General features: G+C 40.6%; 1 protein-coding gene across 1 annotated transcript; it reads right to left on the reverse strand.

Annotated features, from left to right (window-relative positions):
* Positions 1 to 712: 712 nt before the first annotated feature.
* Positions 713 to 3,340, reverse strand: USP29 (ubiquitin specific peptidase 29). The gene has a single exon (XM_077133368.1). The coding sequence runs from the start codon at positions 3,338 to 3,340 to the stop codon at positions 713 to 715; it is 2,628 nt and encodes an 875-aa protein (XP_076989483.1).
* Positions 3,341 to 14,642: the final 11,302 nt, after the last annotated feature.

Below are 14,642 nucleotides of genomic sequence, written 5' to 3' on the forward strand. Positions count from 1 at the left end.
CCATCAACTATAGTCCATAGTTTGCAATAGATGCATTTCCCAAACATATCACTTTATTTTTAATCCCTTGTAATAATGACATATATTTGTTCTGATTCATGAAAGAACAGTTTTACTTTTGTACTATTAATAACAGTCATCATCCATTACTTCATCCGCTTCCCTTCCCATCATAAAGGGAATGCATGAATACAAGGAACACAAAAATGAAAAGAAAATCTTTACCTAAGAAATTCATGTTTTCAGTAGCAAAATACACAAGATACTCTACACACTGAAGCAATAGTTCTAAAACTGTCTTGAGTACAAGAATCTCCATCAGATGGCTGGCTTTTACCCCAGAGTTTCTGTCTCACTATGAGGTGTGACCCAAGAATTTGCAGTGCTGATGAGCTCCCGTGTGATGCTTACAATGCTGGTTTAGAAACAACATTTGAAAACTGCATTTGAACATGAAAGGCCCCGTTCTAATCTTGTGGGAGAGGAAGATGCTTATCACCCTGAACTATGAGACCAGCATGTCCACAGCAAGGTTACAACAACTCTTTACCCCATAATAAGTGTTTCTGTCTCTTCATCATTCGGTAGAATTAAGAATTTTCCTTCTATTGATGAAAGCGTGATATTAAAGGGGGCAGCCAAGCATGTTTGTACAAGGAGTAGTCTTGCTCTTATTCCTGAAGGGTCACCCCTGCTTCTGTGCTGCAAGCAGTCAATTCTTTGACTTTTCAAGTAGTTCCTCAAAGATTTCACTGTGCATGTAAAAGAAGATGTATCCACTGCAAAGCCTGGCCTTTTGTATCATAGTCTCTTGGATCTCTGATACCCATAGATCGCTGTAAGTGAACCAGGCCTGCCTCTCAAAGTCATATACATCGCTGACATAATGGCCTGAATCTGGGGAGCTGCCAATATGGCTGACGACACTGATGAGCTGGTAAGCATGAGGAGGATCTCCCACCGTGGCACCTCCTTTCAGTTTCCTGGCTTTAACTTCTGATACACAGAGGGAATTCATGCCAGCCTTCTGCCCACTTAGTTCTGCAGCTCTAATGATGTCTTCTTCTGTAAGTTCCTGGGCATCCAGGTTCCTAAGGCTTTGAGGTAGTGCCTGATGATGGAATTCTTCACTGGTTCTCTCCCCATCACACTGCTGGAGCTTTTCAACCATTCCTTGAGATCCTGCAGGAAAGCTGTTTTCTTTATCCGCGTAAAAATTTTCAGCAGACTCAATGGCACTGTCAAAATGTAACTCTACAAATGAGTTGGTTTTCACAGATTTCTTGAGTTCAGGATTTTCAGGCACTTCTATAAGTCCTGTGTCTGGGCTGACGGTGGATTTACCTCCAGCTTCACAGATCAGGGAAAGACAGTTGTCTACCTGACCCATCACTGAGTCAGCTGCTGGCAGCTCCTTTTCACTGGCTGTCCCATTTCCTGAATTTATCAATTCTGATTCTCTTATATTTAATCCAGAAATATGTCCCTGGTCACTCTGCTGCTTTTCCTGGATTGACCCTTCACAGAAGCCCTGACACTTTTGTGGTTCAGCCTCCTTGTCTGATCTTAGCCCAGAAATTGTCTCTGGAGAAACTTTCAGGACTTGGGAGTCTCCAATACGTGCATTTCTGTATAAGGAAAGGGGTGGTTTGGTGCTTTCATCATAATAATGAGATAAATTTAAGTATTTGGGAATATCAACTTGCTGGTCATTTTTCACAAGCAACCAAACATCGTTAAAGAAATAGCGTTTCAGATGAACAATAAGAATCCTGGGTAGCCTACTGAATTTGTGCACTGCCACAGAATCCCTGTGCTTGCACTTCTCACAATTATACTCCAGCTCTTCTGCTTTAAAGAAGAGATCAAAAGAGTATTGAAGAGACCAAGGAAATGGTCTCATCCCTTGGGGAAGGTCGATGGAGAGATAATTATTTAATTCTCTCTTGAAAACCACATGACTACACCCTTTACAGACAGTGGAGCGCTTCAACTCAAACTCAAAGTTAGCAACAACAGGACAAACAAACACTTTGGTGGCAGCAGCGCCAGCAGAAATCTGTGGAAATAAACTTTCTTCCCCAGGCCCCCTCTCAGTCTTCCACACAGTATTTAATTTTTCCATGTCCTCTTTCAGCTGATCCAAACACTGGCCCAAAAACTCATGAGCATCATTTTGCATGTTGCTAGAGAATATTTCTGCAACTGCAGAAATGGAATTTTTAACATTCACTAGTAACTCTTTCTTGATCTCTGGGCCAGAAGTATCTTTCAAAACAAGCAGCTGGGTCAAGCACAAGATGAGAGCATCAAAAGGAACGCTCTCCCATGGAACCCCTTGACTGAGTAAGTCATGGGCAAATGATGGAATTGCAAATAGCGACTGTAAAGTTGCATTCATGTAGCAGGTGTTTCCCAAATTGGGGAAGCCTTGCCAAAGTTGTTCTGGGTCAGAGTCAAATGGCACCTGGGGGTTATTCTGTCCTGGGTCATTCAGGCTACAGTTTGGCTCCAGTGGAAGTTTCAAACTTCCTTTGGCATAGAGAGTCTGAATAGGAGCAGTCTCATCTAGATTAGGATTTCCCGCAGAATTGGCCTTTGATGAAGGTCCAGATTTTAATTTTCCATTCTCTTTTAGCTCTTTAACATTAAACTGTCTATTCATATTGCTACCTACATAAGTCAAGGGATCTGTCTTGTGTTTCTTCTTTAGTATGGGGTTATACTCTTTCAGGAAGTCGTCATTCATCTCTAGACAAGATGACATCATTCTTTTCCTCTGCCCACGTTGATTTTCTAATAACCCCGACCTGTCAAGTGTCAACAATTCTGATGTTAATGAAGGCATCTCCTGAAGGACAGGTGTTCTACTTCCTTTCTCTGTAATAAACGATCCAAAGGTTGGCATGTCACAAACTTTGTGAATTGGAGCTTTGCTGATTTTCTGGTGTGTTATCCTGCTGTCAAAGGCACTATCAAGTTTCATGGATTTTTGAAACTTGTTTTGATGGACTCTGTCCAGGAATATCTTCAACTCTTCAGCATCTCTGAAGGACAATTTCTTGATAAACAGGGAACTGCTGTTTTGGAGGGCTAAATGCAGGTAGCTTTGTTTATCCCTGTGATGTCTAAGGATAACACTTGTAATATTGTTATTTAACTGAAAAGTCCTTATAAAGTGTTCAGACTTGAAGTGAACCACCAGTCTAATTTCCTTCTCTTTGTCCACTATTTTCACGAATGCTTCTTTTGACTTGGTCATCCCAGTCGCTTTGCTCCAAATCTGGACGAATCCATGCACCCCTGGAGGAGTCACCCTTTCTTTACAAACAAAGTCCATGTAACCTAAAGAAAAAGAACACACACATACACTTTCACACAATATGTCTTTCACAATGATAGTTTATGGAATAACCCTACATTATAATAAATTGCTTTTAGTTTTCTTTTTATGCCATAGGTGAAATACTCCTTTGGTGAGCATTTATTTATATTTTGAAGTTATGCTGCTGTAGAAAACATAGACTCAGAATATGTATTCATTCAAGGGAGCTGTAAGAAGGAGTCAAAGATGAAGGATGGTCCAAAACTGGGTCAAATGTACGGGAAATTAAGGGACATTTGTGCCCCATGGGCAATGCTTCAAGGAACCCTGGGATCTATTCAGAATGGTAAGTATCGACAGATGAAGAATGGATAGATAATAGTGGCTCCTTCCCAGAGTTTAGGTTATTAATTCATGAAACACTTTTTTTTATTCATTAAAAAAAATTAACTAACACAACATTTAGAAATCATTCCATTCTACATATGCAATCAGTAATTCTTAATATCATCACATAGATGTATGATCATCATTTCTTAGTACATGAAACACTTTAATGTCTGTAAAATTAGTATATAATAGTAACTGAGACTCCCAAGAAGATGGTGGAATAGGATAGGTTGAATTGCCACCGCTCGAAAGAACAGCTAGAAAATTGACAGAAAAAAGACCGGGAGAGCAATTCCAGGGTGTTAAGTGACCTGGGAGGGTCTTCTCCATCACCTAGGGAGGTTCTGGTTGAAAAGCAGAAGAACTGAGACACAAAGAACCATAGACCAGTCAACGAGTGCAAACAGCCCAGCGCGTCCATCTCCTGACAGGCGGGAGCTGTCAGGAGTGCACGGACAGGGACGGGGGCAAGGAAGGGAGCCAAGCTGGGTTCCTTGAATGTGCTACACTCACATGTGTCTCCCCCTGCCCTGTGACTAGCCCCACACCCCACGCACCTGAACGCTGTCACCTGACCCCCACTGTGCTGCCCGGACCCCCCTCCCTGTACACTGCTGCCCCACTCCCCCACCCCTGCGCGTGCCCCCAAGCCTGTCCCAGCCTGACCCACCTCTCCTGCGCAAGTGCAGTCTCGCCCTGCCCCTCCCAAGACCTGTGTACCCCAGCCAGCCCCTCAACCCCCACCTTCCCCTCCCTAACCCCTACAGGCAATCACCGGCACATCCGGGCTGCAGACACTCACCTTCATACCTAGGCCACAACTAAGCCCAGCCCATACAGTCACTCAACCCCGCCTGGCTCCCCTTGAGCTTTGCACACATGCATATCAGAATCCTGTCCCCTAGACACGTGCACACACTCGTGCCCACTCACACCAAGCAGCCTCAGTTCTGGACAAGATTGACCTGTGTATCCGGGCACTCTAGCCCCCAGCCCATACAGGCCCAATCCCACCCCACTGCCCCTGAGCTCTGCACAGGTGCACACCAAGGCCCCACCACCCGGACCCGCACACACCAGGGCCCTGGCCCCCAGATCCATGCAGCAGCACAGCCACATCCTCCCTGCTGGACACCCACATATCCGTGCATGACTCTTGACCCCTGCACTCCACCGCTCCCGCACCCCACCCGCGTGCACACCCTTGCCCAACCCACCAGGGCCCTGCCCAACGCACCAGGGCCCCGCCCACCCCTGATGCATGTCCCACAACCAACCTCCGTGACATTTCCTTGCCCCTACACACTCGTACATCCACGTCCCTGCCCTCGTGGACCCCTTCCTCTGTGCAAGGACACACCCACACCCAACCTCCCTGTACCCTGATTCTGTGCATTGCACCCCACACTCTGACACCCACAACCCACATGCTTCACGTGCCCACCCACATCCTGCCCACATACAAGCCAGAGCATAACTGCTCAGCACCCCCGTTCACCTCCTGCCATGACATGCCTCTGTGTCCCCCATGCCTCACCTTGCCCCTGCACTCCAAGGCGTGCTTGAGCTGCACCTTGCCCCTGTGGCTCCTGCACTGCACGTCCACAACTCCGTGACCCTCAACCCAAATTCACAGGCACCAGTGTAGAGTCCCCGGCCCATGCACATACCTGCACCGCAACCCATCGTTGCACTGTTGTGTCACTCCCAATGCCCCACATTCTGCTCCATACCCGTTCCGCAAATACAAAGCTTTAGAATACTGAAAGAAATCAACATCCAAAGTAACCCTATCAAGATATTTAGATGCCACGAAGACAACAGAGGATCACTAACCATATGAAGTTGCAAACAGATACAGCCCAGTCTGAAAATGAAATTAAAACATCAGAGGAGACACTGACTTTGAAACAACAAATCGAAGATGTTCATATAAGTTTACTAAATAAAATCAGTGGGATGGCTAATAACATAAAAGAGATCAAGAAGACATGAGAAGAGCATAAAAAGGAATTTGAAAGAATAAACAAAAATAGCAAATGTCACAGAGATTAAAGATGCTGTAGACCAAATAAAAAGAACTATACTAGAGACACACAACAGCAGATTTGAAAAAGCAGAAGAAAGAGTAAGCAAACTAGAGAAAGGAACATACAAAGAGGAAATAAGAAAAAAGATGAAAAATGTGAATTGGATCTCAAGGAAATGACAGATGAAACAAAGCATACAAATATAAGAATCATCCAAGTCCCAGAAGGTTGGGGAAAACCTTCCCAACCTTTATAAAAGACATAAATATACAAATCAAAGAGCCCAACAAATTCTAAATAGAATAAATCCAAATAGGCATACCCCAAGACACATAGTAATCAGTCTGTCAAATGTTGAAGAGAAGCAGAAAATCCTGAAAGCATCAAGAGAAAAAGAATCTACTACATACAAGGGAAACCACATAAGACTGAGTTCAGACTACTCAACTGGCACTATGGAGGCAAGAAGGCAGTGATATGATATTTTTAAGATCCTGAAAGAGAAAGACGTTCAGTCAAGAATTCTTATCAGCCAAATTGTCTTTCAAAACTGAGGAAGATATAATTTACAAGATTTTTTTGATAAAATATTGAAAATAATTGCAAAAAAAAAGTGAGGGAGAGATGAAAATTTTCACAGACAAACTAAGGCTTTAGTTTAATAAGAGATTATGTCAACAAGAGATTAGCTCTACAAGAAATACTAAAGGGAGTTCTGCCTGAATAAAAAAAGGGAGAGAGAGGTCTGGAGGAGGGCATAGAATTGAAGTGTACCAGCAAGGATAACCTAAAGGATAAAAAGAGAAAGAGGGGAAAGAACATAGAGCTCTAATAAAATCCAAAGGAAAAGAGGGTAGATTCAAGAACTGCCTTTACAGAAGTAACTTTGAATGTTAATGAACTAAACCTACCAATTAGATACAGAGTGGCAGAATGGATTAAGAAATACAATCCAGCCATATGCTGTTTACAAGAGACTCATCTAGACACAAGGATACAAATAGAATGAAAATGAAAGGAGGGAAAAAATGTTCCATGCAAGCTGCAACCAAAAGAAAGCAGAAGTAGCTATACTAATAATGGACAAAATAGGCTTAAAATGTAAAGACATCATAAGAGACAAAGAAGGACATTATATATTAGTAAAAGGGACACAACTAAGAAAATATAACAATCATAAATGTCTATGCCACTAATCAAGGAGCTCCAAAGTACATGAGACATACAATGGCAAAACTGAAGGGAAAGGTAGATATTTCAACAATAATAGTAGGAGACTTCAATATACCACTCTCCTCTATAAGCAGAACAACCAGATAGAGGATCAACAAGGAAACAGAGAACTTAAACAATTTGATAAATGAGTTAGACTTAGTCATCTCTGGTAGGCATGGAACATTCTCCAGGATAAATCATATGCTGGGACACAAAACAGGTATTTATAAATTTAAAAACAGTGAAATTATTCACAGCACTTACTCTGATCATAATGGAGTGAAGCTGGAAATCAATAACCACCAAAGAACAACAAATTTCACAAATATGTGGAGATTAAATAACATACTCTTCAACAATGAGTGTGTCAAAGAAGAAATTTCTAGAGAAATCAGTAGCTATCTGCAGATGAATGAAAATAGGAACACAACATATCAGAACTTATAGAATGTGTCAAAGGCTGGGCTGAAAGGGAAATTTATTGTCATGAATGCCTGTATTAAAAAAGAAGGGAGGGCGGGCCGCGGTGGCTCAGCGGGCAAAGTGCTTGCCTGCCATGCCGGAGGACCTCGGTTCGATTCCCGGCCCCAGCCCATGTAAAAAACAAACAAACAAACAAAATACAATAAAACAAGAAAATGTTTCCCTTTCTTCCTTCCTTCCTTCCATCCTTCCTTCCTTCTCTCTGTCTTTCCTTCCCTTCCTCCCTCTAAAAAAAAAAAAAAAAAAAAAAAGAAGGGAGGTGCAACGGTGGCTCAGTTGCAGAATTCTCGCCCGCCATGCCAGAGACCTGGGTTTGATTCCCAGTGTCTACCCAGGCAAAAAAAAAAGAGCAAAAATTGAAGACTTAATTGATCACCTGGAGGAACTTGAGAAAGAACAGCAAACTAAACCCAAAACAAATAGAAGAAGAGAAATAGCAAAGATTAAAGTAGAGTTCATTGAATGGGAGAACAAAAGAACAATAGAAAGAATCAATGAAACCAAAAGTTGGTTCTTTGAGAAAATAAATAAAATCAATGGGCCACTAGCAAGGCTGACAAAGAAAAAAAAGAGCGAAGATGCAAATAAAATAAAATTGAGAAGGGGGTCATTACCACAGACCATGAAGAAATTAAAAAAAATCGTAAGAGGATACTATGAATAACTATATGGCAACAAACTACACAACTTAGATGAAATGGACAAATTCCTGGAAACAAACAAGTTACGCTACACTGACTCAAGAAATAGAAGATCTCAACAAACACAAGTAAAGAGATTCAATCAGTCAACAAAAATCTTCCTACAAAGAAAAGCCTAGGGCTAGATGGCTTCACAGGGGAATTTTATCACACATCCCCAAAAGAAATAACACCAGTCTTGCTCAAACTTTTCCAAATTATTGAGAAAAAAGGAACACTGCCTAACTCATTTTATGAAGCTAACATCACTTTAACACCAAAACCAAGTAATGATGTTACAAGAAAGGAAAACTACAGGCCAATCTCCCTAATGAACATAGATGCAAAGATTCTCAACAAAATATTAGCAAATCGAGTCCAAGAGCACACTAAAAGAATTATACACCATGATCAAGTGGGATTTATACCAGGAATGCAAGGAAGGATCAACACAAGAAATTAGTTAATGTAATACTGCACATTAACAAATCAAAAGGGAAAAATCATATGATCATCTTGATAGATGGTGAAAAAGCATTTGACAAAATTCAACATCCTTTTCTGATAAAAACACTTCAAAAGGTAAGAATCAAAGGTAACTTTCTCAACAGGATAAAAGGCATATATGAACTCATAGCCCACACTGTGGTGAATGGTGAGAGGCTGGAAGCTTTCCCCCTAAGATCAAAAACAAAACAAGGATGGCATCTGTCACTGACTGCTATTATTCAACATTGTACTAACAATTCTAGCTAGAGCAATCAGGCAGGAAAAAAATAAAAGGCATCCAAACTGGAAATGAAAGATGTAAAACTTTTATTATTTGCAGATGATATGATACCATAATTGGAAAATCCTGAGAAATCTACAACAAAGTTACTTGAGCTAATAAACAAATTCAGCAGGGTGGTAGGTTATAAAATTAATGCACAAAAATCAGTATCGTTTCTATACACAAGCAATAACCTAACTGAGGAGTCAATTAAGGAAGAAATTCCATTCAAAATAGCAGCTAAAGAATCAATTATCTAGAAATGAACTTAACTAGGAATGTAAAGGACTTGTACACAGAAAACTACATAACATTGCTAAAAGATATCAAAGAAGACCTAAATAGGTGGAAAAACATTTCATGCTCATGGATAGGAAGGCTAAATGTAAAGATGTCAGTTCTACCCAAATTGATCTACAGATTCAATGTAGCACCAATCAAAAGTCCATCAACCTACTTTGAAGACTTGAAAAAGGTAGTTACCACATTCATTTAGAAGGGAAAGAGACCCCCAATAGCTAAAAATATCTGTATCAGTTAGGGTTTTCTAGAGAAACAGAATCAACAGGGAACACTCGCAAATATAAAATTTATAAAAGTGTCTCACGTGACTGCAGGAACGCAGATCCAAAATCCACAGGGCAGGCTGTGAAGCCGACAACTCCGATGGAGGGTCTGGACGAACTCCACAGGAGAGGCTCACCAGCCGAAGCAGGAATAGAGCCTGTCTCTTCTGAATCCTCCTTAAAAGGCTTCCTATGATTAGATTAAGCATCACTCATTGCAGAAGACACTCCCCTTGGCTGATTACAAATGGAATCAGCTGTGGATGCAGCTGACGTGATCATGATCTAATTCTATGAAATGTCATCATTGCAATAGACAGGCCAGCACTTGCCCAACCAGAAAAACAGGTACCACAACTTGGCCAAGTTGACACATGAATCTGACCTTGACAATATCCTAAAAAAAGGTTGGAGTGGGAGGGTTAACACTCCCTGATTTTAAAACTTATTATAACGCCACGGTGGTCAAAACACATAGTATTGACCATTGGAATCGAATCCAGAGTGCAGAGATAGACCATGAAATCTATGGTCAATTGATCTTCAACAAGGCCCCCAAATCCTCTGAACTGGCACAAAGTAGTCTTTTCAATAAATGTGCATGGGAGAACTGGATATCAATAGCCAGAAGAATGAAAGAGGACCTTACCTAACATGCCATACAAATTTAACTCAAATTGAATGAAACTGTGGGACATTTGGTGAAGCAAAATAAGCCAGAAATGAATGAACAATTATTGTATGATCTTCTTTAGGAAATGCTTACAAGAAAACAGGGGCCTAGACTGTAAGCTTACATAGCAGATACATTTAGTCCTGAGTGGTAATTATTATTTCTGGATTTTAAGAGGCTGTTTTATATATGTATAACCTAGTATTTAGAGATAAGAATGAAGCAGATCAGGTTGTGTTAAGGTAATTCCAAACACAGGGGTAGGAAAGATATTGCCTGTATTTTAGAAATAAACCTATTCTTTGAGACGAAAGAAGAAAGGCTTATTTTGTTTGCAACCTATATTTTCTGTAGCACATAATCTAACTCAACTCGTCTGGATAGCTTATTTGAACAATTGAAACACAGGGAGCCCAGGATAAGAATGAAGGCCTTTAATCCTATAGAGCTTAATGTAATGCATGTATACATCCTATAATATATGAAGCAGATAATAAAAAAGCATTGTCAAAGTCCCTTGAGGGATGGGAGAAAAAATATAGAACTATCAAACTTTACCACTGGGGAAACCCCTGATACTGGTTCAAATATTAGGGAAACCCAAATTAATAGGCCATGCCCTTGATTTTGAGGCTTACTCTTGTGGAGCTTATGCATGTAGTGGAGAAGCTTAGCCTACCTTTGGTATGCTTAAGAGTTACTTCTGGAGGACCTCTGTTGTGGCTCAGATGTGGCCTCAGTCTCTCTAAGCCCAAACACTCACATGAAATCATTGTCCTTCCCCCTACATGGGACATGACATCCAGGGGCGAAGGTCTCCCTGGTGGCGTGGGAGATGAAGCCCAGGGATGAGTCTGGCCCTGACACTGTGGGATTAACAATTACATCCTGATGAAAAGGGGGAAAAGATGTGTAACTAATAAATTATCGGGGGCAGAGAGAATTCAAAGAGTCAAGAGGCTACTCTGGAGGTCGCTTCTACTCAAGCTTCATTTAGACATTGCTGTGTATCGTAACTCGCCAAACCCCAACCAAAACCATTCCAGCCAAACCTAAAGAACACCTAAGGCAATATATAAGATTCTACAAAGGTTCCATACAGTAGGTAACTCTCCAGAAACCTATAACCTCCAGATGGGTCCCTGGTCCAGATAAGTTCTGAAACCCAGCCCAGCCTCTTCAGAACATCAGATAGTTCCATCTCCCTACCCCATATCAGTGACAGATCCTTCCAATATCAAAAATTTAGAATTGCCATAGCCCAAACAATCCCAAAGAGAGGTATGGAAAGATCAAAGGTGATGGTGGAGTTATACAGAGAAGATAGGATTTAACAAATGAATATGAATGCTGAATCATTGAATTGATATTTCTTTTAGTCTCCAGTAGCTAGAAGTAAAAGCCTAAAATTGTGGAATTATAACCCATGTCAAACTCTGAAATATATTCTACAACCAATTGTGGTGCTGTGCTTTGAAATTTATAGCTTTTTTGTATATATGTTATTTTTCACAAAAAAATGTTGATTGTGATGGGGCGGGCCATAGTGGCTCAGCAGGCAGAGTTCTCCCCTGCCATGCCAGAGACCTGGGTTTGATTCCTGATGCCTGCCCATGCAAAAGAAAAAAAAGATGTTGATTGTGATGATGACAAAAATATTTGTTCCTTCTAGCCTCCTACGTTCTTCTGGAGCAGCTAGAAGTGAAAATCTGAGATGATGGTATGGTAGCCTATGACAAACTCTGGGAACTGTCCTATAGCTACTTGTTGAAGAGTGCTTTTAAAACTATTGCTTTTTTATTTCTTTGCTTTGTATGTATGTAAAATTATACAATAAAAAAATTTAAAAAATCAACTCATCATATTCGATCAAATAGCTAAATATAAGAACCAGTACCATAAAGCTCTTAGAAGAAAATGTAGAGAAACATCTTTAAGACCTAATAAGAGAAGGTAGCTCCCTAAGCTTTGCGTGCAACGCATAAGCAACAAAATAAAAAAATAGATAAATGGGAACTCCTCAAGATCAAATGCTTTTGCATCTCACAAGACTGTCAAAAAGGTGAGGAGGCAGCCAACTCAATTGGAGAAAATATTTGGAAATCACAAATCAGGTAAAGGTTTGATTTCCTGTATACATAAAGAAATCATACAACTCAACAACATAAGAACAAGTAACCCAATTATAAAGTAGGCAAAAATATGTAAATACACATTTTTCTGAGAGCAAATACAGATGGCTAGAAAGCGCATGAAGGGATGCCCGTTCTCATTAGCTATAAGGGAAATGCAGATCAAGACTACAATGAGATACCTCACACCTATAAGAATGGCTGCTATTAAACAAAGAAGAAACTACAAATGATGGAGAGAATGCGAAGTAATCAGGACACTTAGGCACTGCTGCTGGGAATGTATAAAGGTACAATTGCTATGGAAGACAGTCTCACAGTTCCTCAGAAAACAAAATGTTGAGATGCCCTATGACCCAGCGATACCATCACTTGGTACATACCCAGAAAAGCTGAAAGTAGAGCACAGAGATTAGCACACCGATGCTCATAGCAGCATATTCACAATCATCAAAAGATGGAAACAATCCAAGTGCCCATCAACAGATGAGCGGTTTAACAAAATATGGCATATACATACGATGGATTATGCAGCAGTAAGAGAAAATGACCTCCTGAAGCACATGACAAGATGGATGAGCCTTGAGGACATAATGCTGAGTGAAATTAACCAGACACAAAAGGACAGATACTTTATGATTCCACTTTTATAACCATGGTAATAGTAAAATCAGAGGATTATAATACAGAACATAGGGGATCTAGACACACACAGAAGCCTGAGATGAATGAACTGTTTGCTAATGAGGTTGAACTTAATTGTAAGGGAATAGGCAGAAGAGAAAGCAGCTCCCTAGTGAGTCTATAGGTAATGTTACCATATTGAAGGTGAACATGATTGAAAGGGGTTTTATAGACTCATGTGTCCCACCAATTAATACCACAAATATAAATAAGTTCTTGCATAAACTACAGCAAAAGTATGAATCTTTTGCAAAAATTGTATAATTTCGGAGTTTAGGAGAAAAAATCATATTGCATGCTATGGTCTATGTTTAACAGAAAAACATCAACAGTAATGAAGCAATACCAGGGGTACATAATGAGGGGAGGGACAAGAATCAATGGGGAGGTCTGGAATTTCTATTTGGTGAGGGTGTGTTTATTGGCTATCTTTATCTCAGGAACAATGAAATTATCTAAAATTGAGAGGGCTGATGGACTGTTGACTTTGGACATTATACATGATGCCCAGTGAATGGGAGGTGGCTGAAGGATGCACAGACTGAGAAGTAGATTAGCTAAGGATGGTGTAAACATATGAACACTTTGTGCTGCTACAAAAAGGAATGAAGTTGTCAGAATGCAACAACATGAATGAACCTGTGGGGCATTTGGTGAGGCACAATAAGCCAGAAACAAAAGAGTAAATATTGTACAATCTCATTTAGAAAATACTTATAAGAAAACTGGGTCCTAGATCGTAAGCTCTTATAGCAGTCACATTTAATCTGGGGAGGTAATTATTATTTCTGGATTTTGAGGGTCTGTTTTATATATGTATAACCTGATATTTAGAGATAAAATGAAACTGATCAGGTCAGGATTGAGGTAATTCAGAATACAGGGATAAGAAAGATTTCCTGTATTTTAGAACTTCACTTACTCTTTGAGACCAAAGGAAGTAAGGTTTATTATGTCCAGAGCTTAAATTTTCTGTAGCACATAATCTAACACAACCTGTCTGGATAGATCATTTAAACAATCCAAACACAGGGAATTTAGAATAAGAATGAGAGCCTTTAATCCTGCATAGCTTAATGTAATGCCTGAACACATCCCAGAGTATATTAAGCAAATAATCAAAAAGTATTGGCAAAGTCCCTTGAGGGATGGGAGAAAAATTATGGAACCATTAAACTTTACCACCAGGGAAACCCCGGATACTGTGCCAAACATTAGGGACACCCAATCAATAGACTAAGTCCTTGATCTTGAGGCTTGGTCTTGTGAAGCTTTTTTTCTGTAGTAGAGAAGCTTAGCCTACCTATAGGTATGCCTAAGGGTCACCTCCGGAGGACCTCTTTTGTTTCTCAGATGTGGCCTTGCTCTCTCTCTAAGCCCAACTCTGCAAGTGAAACCATTTCCATCCCCAGTACGTGGGACATGACAACCAGGGGTGAAAATCTTCCTGGCGGCAGGGGAGAGGACTCCCACACATGAGCCTGGCCCTGGCACCATGGGATCAACAATGCCATTATGGCAAAAAGGGGGAAATGAAATGTAACAAGTAAGTTATCAGCTGAGAGAGTTCAAATAGAGTTGATAGTCTACAGTGGAGATCATTCTTACGCACGCTTCAGTTAGACATTGCTACCTATCATAACTTGCCAACCCCCAACCAAAGCATTCCTGTTAATCCTAAAGAACACCTTG

This window comes from Tamandua tetradactyla, chromosome 16, assembly GCF_023851605.1.
Source record: "Tamandua tetradactyla isolate mTamTet1 chromosome 16, mTamTet1.pri, whole genome shotgun sequence".
Taxonomy (NCBI): Eukaryota; Metazoa; Chordata; class Mammalia; order Pilosa; family Myrmecophagidae; genus Tamandua; species Tamandua tetradactyla.

Excerpts from the sequence above, each read along its gene's own strand:
- USP29 (XM_077133368.1), bottom strand. The coding sequence starts at position 3,340 with ATGGACTTTGTTTGTAAAGAAAGGGTGACTCCTCCAGGGGTGCATGGA.